This window comes from Gossypium arboreum, chromosome 7 (assembly GCF_025698485.1).
Source record: "Gossypium arboreum isolate Shixiya-1 chromosome 7, ASM2569848v2, whole genome shotgun sequence".
NCBI lineage: Eukaryota > Viridiplantae > Streptophyta > Magnoliopsida > Malvales > Malvaceae > Gossypium > Gossypium arboreum.
This window is the reverse complement of record NC_069076.1, coordinates 4,875,901-4,886,421: the sequence shown is the minus strand read 5'-3', so window position 1 is coordinate 4,886,421 and position 10,521 is coordinate 4,875,901. Positions and strand designations below refer to the sequence as shown.

At 29.4% G+C, this 10,521-nt stretch overlaps 2 protein-coding genes across 2 annotated transcripts; both read right to left on the bottom strand.

The window, feature by feature from the left end:
- Positions 1–2,887: 2,887 nt before the first annotated feature.
- Positions 2,888–3,734, bottom strand: LOC128295630 (uncharacterized). Its single transcript, XM_053031354.1, has 2 exons — positions 3,244–3,734; positions 2,888–3,139 (listed from the first exon to the last, which is right to left on the bottom strand). Exons 1-2 carry the CDS (start codon positions 3,552–3,554, stop codon positions 3,070–3,072), a joined length of 381 nt encoding a protein of 126 aa, XP_052887314.1. The 5' UTR covers positions 3,555–3,734; the 3' UTR covers positions 2,888–3,069.
- A 1,255-nt stretch (positions 3,735–4,989) lies between these two features.
- Positions 4,990–5,884, bottom strand: LOC128295591 (uncharacterized). Its single transcript, XM_053031276.1, has 2 exons — positions 5,384–5,884; positions 4,990–5,267 (listed from the first exon to the last, which is right to left on the bottom strand). The coding sequence occupies exons 1-2, from the start codon at positions 5,662–5,664 to the stop codon at positions 5,213–5,215; spliced, it is 336 nt and encodes a 111-aa protein (XP_052887236.1). The 5' UTR covers positions 5,665–5,884; the 3' UTR covers positions 4,990–5,212.
- Positions 5,885–10,521: the final 4,637 nt, after the last annotated feature.

Here is a 10,521-nt window from a genome sequence, read left to right as displayed (position 1 = left end):
GTTTTATGTTTGAAGAAAAATTTTAAATTATTAAAGTGAATTTTAATGGTAAAATAAACTTAATGTTACATTTGGTATACTTGATGTAAAAGTAGTTTCAAAATGATGGATAAAAGATAAATGTTACTACGTCAATATGTTTAGTTGTTGAAGATTATGATATATGTTACTTTTCTTAAGTGTTATTTGTTAATGTACTGTTGTTCTCTTAAAATCTTTATATGTTTATGTTTATAATTTTTAAAAATAAAATAAAATATTAAAATAGGATGAATATTACTATTTAAAAATATTTATATTAAAATAAAAAATATTACAGTATTTAATTTTATATTAATATTAAAACAATCAAATAAATATATTGTTTAATAATATATTTATATTATTACTTTTAGAATTATAAAATAATAAAAATATTTATATATAAATATAAAATAACAAAATATGAAATTGTATAATATTAATATTAATATAAATTTATTTTATATCAATATATATTGTAATTAAATTTAAATAAAAATATCTTAGAAAATTATTGGATTTAAGTTCAAGTTAGGCTGGGTTGACCAGAAGACAAGGAATCCTTGTTTAAGTCTAATCGAAGATAGGCTGGGCGGCCCACCGACTCTACTTGTAATATGTGATTATTGAGTGAAGTTAAAAAATTTAAGTGTGAGTGTATAAAAATGATATTTATTATATATATATATATATATATCATTTTATGCAATTATTATTTATATTATTTAATATATTTATAGTGAAAATTTTAAATATTAATTTTATTATCTAATAGTGTAAATACTTTTAATTTTACAGTTAAAATTTTACAATTAATATATCAAATAAATTGTCTTTTTTTTCATTTTAATTCCAAAGAATTTTTTTTCGAAAATATTTTTATATCTATTTCAATAAAATCGATATTATATATATATAATTTTAGTACAGAATCTATCTTCTCAAATCTCACTGCAATAATTATTTTTAAAAATTAAAAGATTTAAATATTATTTAAAATATAAAATATAAAATTATTTTGAAATTATAAAAATATATAATTATTAAAAAATCACTTTCAAAATGACCCTAAATAAATGAATGTCTAAATTCAAACATATTGTGACATATGTTTGTCTAGGTTGATTATTAACCTCATCTTTCAGTAATTTTAATATTTCTTTTACAAATTTCTATATTTTTATAATTTTTATCATATATATTTTGAATTATTTAGATTCTATCATATGCATTTTAGAAAATAGTGTTAAAAATAGTTAATTCAGAGATTAATGTGGATAAAAAAATACAAAAATTAAATTACAAAATATATTAAATTCAAGGATTAAATTATTATCTCAAATGATATACACATAAGATTATTTATCAAAATAACAAGTTTGCAATAATTACCATAGGCAGTGCCACCACCGCTTTTTTCCTTTCACAATCATCCTTCCATCATGAGGCTATAACAGGGTTTAAAAAAAATAATTTTTAATAGGCTATAATTGGTGGTGCCTAGTATATGCCAAAATATGGGTTTGAATCGGGTTGGAGGGGTGGAGGGTGTCTATCAAGTGACATCTGTTTTTTTTTTTTACTCTTTTCATTTTTTTATCTCAAATAACAAAATTTTTATTACCATATATATATATATATATATATATATATATATGCATTTACATAACAAATATTCAACATATATAGATTGTAAAAATTGGTAAAGCTAAATAAGTTCAATTAATCAGTATTCAATCAATTAATTTAGTGTATACTTACGGGGTCATACACAACTTCTTTTCTAATGCATTCAGTCAAATAAATAATAATTACAAAAAATTAAATATATAGGAACACATCAACTATTATAAAATCTAATGTCAACTCAACAGCTACATCCAACTAATAAATAACACGACTTGAAGCTTAAACCCGCAGGTACAAGCTTGAAATACGTAAATAAAGTGGTAGACAATGCTGTGGGTATAACACCAAAACCCAGGGGCGAAGCCAAAACAATTTTTTAGGGGGGTCGGATGAAATTTTAATTTTTTATACCCTATATCTTTATAATTTTTAAAGGATTAAATTAAATTTTTATAATTTTAGGGGACCAAAGTGTAATTTTACCTTTACTAATTTAAAATATTTAAAAAATCTCAAGGGCCTAAATAGAAATTTTACATTTTAGGGGGGCCGGGGCCCCTGCCAGCCCCCCTAGATTCGCCACTGCCAAAACCTACGGCTTTCTTTCATTGTCTAGGCTCCGACTACACCCTCCAATGAACACGTTGTTTAAAAAAAAGTTAAAAATTAAATCGTTTTATTTTTGTAAGTTAGAAATTTTCAATCCGATAGTTAAGTTAGAAATTGTTAGTATTTTTTATTAAAATTTATTAATTAAGTATGTTAAATAGATTACCTAATTACAAACATGTTTAGTTAATGAATTTTAATAGAAATTACAAATAATGATAATTATTGAATTAAAATTTTAAATTGAAAAGATAAAGGATTGAAATTTTAATTTTTAAAGTACATAGATTAAATTTTAAATTCTGAATAAATATAGGGACTAATAACTATTTTAACCTAGATTAATCTCAGCAGGTTAAGACAACTTGGTTACCAACAAGGAAGCTCTCTCAAGCTTTTATGTAATATGAATTTTCATCTCCCTCATTTTGCCTCCTTTGAACGGCTCTTTTCTCAAGTTTTCGCAACACAATCTGATGTAGCTTAATGGTATCGATATTATTATCAGTGTAAGAAAATGTGAGTTCGAGTGTGTTAAAGTGTATCATCCTCTTATTTAAAGGTTAGAAAATAGTTATAAATAATTTTAAATATTGTATAAAAAATAAACACAATTAATAGAACAATATTTAATTTATAAATCACGTACATGTTTGAAATATTATTGAAAGTGACAACTACGTAGTAATACTCAAAATTTTATTATAATTATTTATATTAGCCACTAAGACATATCAATAAAAATGCGATTTATACATGCAGTGTGTACATTCAATTTTATTTTTGGCTCCCTTGTGATTGGGGTGTTGTCTATGGTTCATCTTCTTCATCTTTGACTTGAGCCAAGATTGCATTTGCTTTCTCCATGGCAACAATTTCTCTGCAAATTAAATACACAAGTCAAGGCATGCATCTTAATTAATCAAATGATAATAAGTATTTTTATAAGATGATAAGAAAGTTTGAATTGCAGGATCAAATTACCGAAGGAAACGAGTCAGGTTAGCAGCTTGAACCAAATCTCCTCCCTCACGAGCTTTCAAGATTCCCAACATGAGTTCCAGCTTGAGTCGAGTCATGGCTGATTGCTTGGCCATCATTTGAGCTTCTTGTTTCAGCTCATTGCATTGCCTCTCAATCTCTCCGAACCTTGTCACTAATTTTGACTGCTCCTCTATTAAGCATAGTTGATCTTCCCTTACCTTTCCCATCTCGGTTTTCAGTCGTTTGGCTTTGGTCCGCACTTTCAAATGCTTCTTCGCCATGTCTGGGTTATCAGTCCTGCTGGGTGCCATGGATGTTTATAAGTGTTGTAGGCTTGTAGTAGCTGATCAAGTTCTGAAGTAAACCGATTGAGATATGATGTTGATGACTGAAACTGTGCCCAGACATGGTTTAAAATAGCTGAAAAATTCGGTAAGCTCCTAGGAACAACAGCGAACTTAGATGGAAATGATTGAACAGAAGGACGACAGAAACTTACAATCAGAGTATATATAGTTGTCAGCGTCGTCTTGGAGTAGAGACTGTGCCTTTAGGTATCGCGCGCTCCTTCGACAGTAATCACGCGATATCTGCATCTTCTTCCTGAAAGTGATACGTACGCTTTTTATAATATTTAAAAACTTTAGAATATGCTTTCTACTCTTTGTAATTTTGTTTAAAGAAATTTCATCCTTCTATTTTCCAAATTTAGAAATTTTATTAAATTAAGATTTATTACAACGATACGTCTTATTGTATTAAAATAATATTTATATCAATCGAGTTAAGACTCAATCGAAATCTATTTAAAAATCTATTTTTATATTTATATTCAAATAATTTTTTATTATCAATATGAATTTACATCAAAACAGGGTCTAAAACTTATATATGAACCCTAAAAATAACTAGAAGTGAATGTGAAGTAATAGAAGTCTCTGTATTATATCTTAAACTGTATTTTGGTTTTTATTGAAAATTGAGTAAATTAATTATTATATGTTAAATAAAGAAGTATAGTAGTCCCTTCTTTAAAATTGTGTTATATTATTGTTATATAAATATAAGGTATAATATGAAATTTGACCCTTGACTTTTATACATTTATTTTAATTTGACTTCTACTCTTTTATTTAAGAGCAAATTGACCCTTGACTTGGTATTATTTTATCTTATATATATTATGCTAGCAAATAATTTCTAAATTATAAAAAATTAAAAAAGTTCATAAATAAAAGTTATAATTCCAAAATTATGAAAATGGCTCTTCAAAATTGAGAAAAAAATAAAAATTTCAAATACAATTTAAAAGATTATAAAATAATTTCAAATTTTCTATAAAATAAAAAATAAAAATAATTTTAAAAATTTTAAAAGATTATGAAAAATTTAAAAAAAACCTTCAAAAATGCAAATATTTTTCTTTTTATAATTGAGAGAGTTAATTACATCCAAATATACATACTTCTTTTTCCTTCTAAAAGAGTGATCATCCAGAACAATCATCTCTCTTAACGCTGAATAAAAGAATAAATTTAATTTAATTGTATTTTTTAAAAAATAATTTTTATTTTTACTTTAAAGAGTTTTTTAATAATTTTTGGAATTATATTTTTATTTATGATCTTTTTGAACCTTTAATTTTTTTTGAAAATTTTAAATTATTTGTTGAGGTGAAATGTAAAATAAAATAAAATTTAATTAGCATTGAAATGTTGAAGGGTATTTAAAAGAGTAAAGATTAAATTGAATAAATGTATAAAAGAAAAGGATTAAATTTATTATTATATTTTATATAACATCAAAATAAATATTCAAACGACATAGTTTACACGTAAAAAACAAAGCACCCTTCAAACTTCTGGGTAAGCACCACAACAGTACTGCAGCATGCATTAGATTCCATAAAAAAAATCACCAAAATTCTGCTCCAACGATCTCCGTTGCAATTGCTTTCTATGTATCTTCTTCATCTTTGTGCGTCAGCTAAGATTGCTTTTGCTTTTTCCACGGAAACAATTTCACTGCAAATTAAATGCAGAATCATAGTTAAAATAAACCCATGCATCTTAAGTAATCAAATCATCATAACTACTTTTATAAGATGATAAGAAAGTTTTTAATTGCAGAAACAAATTACCCAAGGAAGCGAGTGAGATCAGCGGCTTGAACCAAATCTCCACCCTCACGAGCTTTCAGAATTCCCAACATCAGACTCAGCTTGATTCCAGTCATGGCTGATTGCTTGGCTATCATTTCAGCTTCTTGCTGCAGTTCATTGCATTGCCTCTCAATCTCTCCAAACCTTGTTATTAGTTTTGTCTGCTCCTCTCTTAAGCATAATTGGTCTTCCCGTACCTTTCCCATCTCGGCTTTCAGTCGTTTGGCTTCGATCCTCACTTTCAAATGCTTCTTCGCCATTTCTGGGTGATCAGTCCTTCTTCTGGGTGCCTTGGGATATTAATTTATAAGTGTTGTAGGCTTGTAGTAGCTCAAGTTCTGAACTAAAAAGCCGATTGAGAAATGATGTTGATGACTGAAAATAGCCATCATCAACACGGTTTTAAAGAGCTGAAATTCAGTATGAATAATCGGCGAAGAGGGATAGAACTTAGGAGGAAACCACTAGAGAGAAGAAAGTGCGAGAAAATTCCATTAAAGTGCAGTATATATAGTGCATCATCATGGAAGGGAGACTCCGTCGTAGTATCGCACGAAGAACTTTAACATATACTGTATTTTTCATATTTAAAATTAAATATTTTTTTTTATTATTAATACGAATTTAGATCAAAACTTGATCTTGGGAAAATTGATGGAAATTCAACGAAAGGCAGGGATATGGTAGAAGAAGAATTTTCACTGTTGTGGGGTAAATGTTTATGTCCCTTGTTGTGTTGTCTTTGTTATTTCCTTCAAGTGGACAAAGACTCGCTGATCAATATGAAATTCATCCTAAGATGCTTCGAGGTCTTTTTGGTCTCAACATATATTCTCAGAAGTCAAATTTGATTGCTATTGGACCAGATGAGGAGTTTGTCCCATGCCAAATCGATCTGATCCCCTTTTTCGTCATTATCGTCGTTGTTTTTCATCTGATGGTGGGGCTGCATTGGGAGAGACCAATTGATTTTCACTCTTTCATGTCTTATTGCTTTTCGAGGCCTCTATCTGCATCGGATGTAGTCACAACAATCTTGGCCATGAAGACTGCATTGAGCATTTTGTTTCGACGAAACGGTGGAAGAATGCCAGTCTGGTTGATTGAACCGGACTCAGTTATGCCTATTTGTTGGAGTCTCCTAAAGAGATCAATTGCAGGAAGTTGGAAATCGGCGATGTTGTATTTGTTTCATCGGGTGGGGGTTGTAGTCATTGCTGGTGCCAATGATGGAGGAAGCTGATGAACTTAAAATGTTGTCCATGCTGCAATTTTTTATAATGGCTGGTGTGTCATGGTGTCTAGGCATCTTTGGTTCGTTTAAGGTGTGCGGTTGTGTGTTGGTAGCATTGTAGTTGGTACTTCTAAAGGTGTATGTTTTGTATCTCTTCGGAACCTTTCGGTTTGCAACAACTCAGGAATTATTTTATGGATTCTTCCCATCACATCATTTATTATATCTTCTCAATTATATAATGACATTTCAATAATTTTTTCCATATTATTGATACATAATTTTGATAAATTTTTTTTACCATGAACCATATAATCCTAAACTTCGAACTCCGAATATAGAACCCTAAACTCCAAACCATGAACAACAAACCTTGAACCCGAATCCTGAACTTGAAACCATAAACCTTGAACACCAAACACTAGATCTAAATCTTGAACTTGAAACCCTAAACCTCAAATCGAGAATCTTGAACCCTGAACATGTTTGAGGTTCAAGTTCAAGTTTAGGGTTTAAAGTTCGAGATTTAGGGTTTGAGTTTGGGGTTTAAGGTTTATTGTTTTGGATTCGGGGTAAAATAATTACGAAAATTATGTGTCAATGATATGAAAAAATTATTGAGATGTCATGTAATTAAAAAGAGACCATGGATGATGTGGTGGAAAGAGTCCATCAAATAATTTCTCGCACCAAACAAACTCATTCCGATTAGATTACATATCCACATAATATAAATGGCATATCTAGTTTATACACAATCAGACAATTTGACTATTCTTCGCAAACATTAAAATAATGAAACAGTTACATATTTACCAATAATAATTTACAAGTTATATATTTATTATATTTAACAAACTTAAATATCTATAAATATAAAATAATTTCAAAAAAATTGATTAAATCTTGCAAACTTGAAAAATCAAAACCCTAATATTCTTTCGACTAAAAAAAAAAGTTTGAGCAACGCATGAGTGAAAAGCATAAGAATTACTTGTTTTTTTCTTTCTAAGATGGTGTTTGGTATGGTAAAAAGTAATCATTTTCTTGATCATTTAATTGGTGGGAGAATAACTCTAGTGTTTGATTTATTAAAAATGATTAACTTTATTGAGAATGTAATATTCCTTTGAGAATTATTTTCCAACAATCATGAGAATATGATTCCAAAATAATGGTGGGAATGTAACTTCCCCGTATACTTGGAAAGTTAATTTTTATCTTTGAGTCGAAAATACAAGAAAATGACTCAAATAATATAAATAAGATAATCATTAACTAGAATGATATGGGTGTAAAATTAATTGCTGAAATAATATGTTTTCTACAGTAAAAGAATGCCTTGACGGGCTCAAATCAAAATTGGCGGTGTTGATTTGGGCCTTAAATTTCAGGTGTTTCACTCATGAGAAGATTAATTCATGTCAGGGTTAGGCATAGGGGAGGCCCAAATCAGAATTGGTGGTGTAGATCTGGGCATCATGAGAAAATATAGTGCCGAATTAGGCCTCCCTTAGGCCTATCCCTTGACACGAATTAGACTTCTCATGAGTCAATAGTTTCATAAAAAATCTTAGCACAGGTTGGAAAAATTATTTTCGACTTGGTTAGGAATCTCTGCCAAATTGGCACTATAATTTTTGATTTGGACAAAGATTCTCTGCTCAACATGACAACTTAAGCATGGGTGAAAAATTAAATACCTGATCCCCACTATATAAACCCCCCGAAAACAATTCACAACACAGTTGAAAAAAAATTTGAGCACATCCTGTTGACCAAAACACGTTAGCAAACAAATATAAATATAAATAATTGTATATATAAATAAAAAAATTAATATAAGCAAATATTTATATAAAAAAATTATATTTATGTAAAAAAAAACTAGATTTAAATAAAAAATAAATAAATATTTAACATTAGATCTAAAAACAATTAAATAAACAAAATTTTAGAAAACCAAAAATCGAATAAAGGGAATCGAGTTTTACTAGATGTCGAAGTCTGTTTTCACAGTTTCCTTAAGACTGATTCGACCGCTCCTATGGTACTTTGAGAAACTTTGGTCGACTGCCTCTCAAGATACAACAAAAAATGATTTCGACAGTAGTACCTTTGCAGTGATCAACGAACAAACCTTGCCTTCTTCAATTACTGAAATGTTTGAAAATTTGGAGAGGAAAACGAAAAGAATTTTTTAGAGTGAAAAAAAATTGTTATTTCTCTGTGTCTATGACTAAAGAATTCTGCAGTCTTCTTTAGGCTTTTATAGGCAATCAATATGGAGGAATTTTAGAAATTTCCATGAATAAATAAGCAAATTTTTTTATTAAATGAGCCTTTAAATCAATTTGAATAAAACCAAATCAAATTGAAAATCAATCTAATTGGAATAAAATGAAATCAAGATATTTTTCCTTTTAATACAAATTCTGTATAATATCTGCTAAGAAAAAATAAAATACGTATTGGGCTAAAATATCTACATGGCCTTTTTGGGCCCGACCGATTTGGACATTTCATGTCACCCACATCGTGTGGGTGCGCCCCCAACCTCAGCGGATTTGGACCTGCACCCCCTCGCGCGCGAGGCAGGGTTTCAAGCTTAGTCATTCAATAATACCTCAAGTGGGTTCTCAAATATATACATATCTCACACTTGGCATTTAACCAATATGAGATCTAAGCTTTTCTTTTCCTCAACAAATATTCACAAGTGGCTTACTTTGAGCATCAATTTCTCATTCATCACTCAACCATTTTGAGCATAAGATCTACCGTTGTAAAGGTCTCATGGAGTAGAATATAAAACCATAATTTATGATTTAACTCTCCATCTTTACCAATCGAGAATATGCCTTAAAGTTTTTTTTAAAAGAATTACATATTTTCCAATAATCCCCCACATGAATGACAATTGATAGTTTTAACAAAAAACATTGACTCGATGTGGTGATAGAATCTATGATCGATAGTTGCATAGGATAGGTAGGCATCCACCCTTGAACCTTCCCTTGTGAAAGTATATTTACTTTACTAACTGACTAGTCGACGTGATGTCCTTGAACTATTCTGCCTTCTGTGTAAAAGATGATATACCTTACACAACTACCTTATTGGCAAGGTTTTAGTTCATATGGGTATGTTCATATAGCCATAAAAATCTCTTGGTTTTACAGGAGTTTGAGAGAACTATGCTCCAATATTCTCCTTGAAGCAACCCCACTTCATTCTCACATTGGTGACTTATGTTGCTCGACTCACTGAAACACATAATGATCATTAAAAGCATTGCTTAACCTATCTCATATTTAGTCACAATTTACATCATAGGAATGGACTTGGGATAATAACCCCCATAGTGACCTCACAGGTCTATGCAAGTAGGTTGTCCCTTTGAACCTAGATATTGAGATCTCTAGTCAGTTAGGTAGGCTTTTCCTTGACATAGTGCATTTTATATTCATGGGCTTTAGTTTCATTCCTTTCGATGTTTTATCAACATGATCTCGATTTAAGCTTTTAGTTAGCGGATCCACAATATTATCTTTTAATTTTACAAAATCAATAGAGATAACCCTATTTGAGATCAATTGTTTAACGGTATTATGTCGACGATGCATATGTCTCAACTTACTATTATACATTACGTTAGCAAGACACCCCTACATTTTCAAGTGGTTGTAGGATGGTTTTTTACCTTTCCATAACTCATATACTGTCTTGTCTCTTTTCTTGCGATGCACCTTATTTAAAAGGTAATTAGTTTAAAGAAAATCTTACCCCACATTTCCTATGATAACTTAGAGCTTTCTAGCAAGGTTTTCATCATTTCCTTTAGAGTTCATTTTATTTATATTCGTTCGACTACTCCATTTGA

Excerpts from the sequence above, each read along its gene's own strand:
- LOC128295630 (XM_053031354.1), bottom strand. The coding sequence starts at position 3,554 with ATGGCACCCAGCAGGACTGATAACCCAGACATGGCGAAGAAGCATTTG. Across the intron at positions 3,140-3,243 it reads AACCTGACTCGTTTCCTTCG|AGAAATTGTTGCCATGGAGA; the intron begins GTAATTTGATCC and ends TTTAATTTGCAG.
- LOC128295591 (XM_053031276.1), bottom strand. The coding sequence starts at position 5,664 with ATGGCGAAGAAGCATTTGAAAGTGAGGATCGAAGCCAAACGACTGAAA. Across the intron at positions 5,268-5,383 it reads GATCTCACTCGCTTCCTTGG|TGAAATTGTTTCCGTGGAAA; the intron begins GTAATTTGTTTC and ends TTTAATTTGCAG.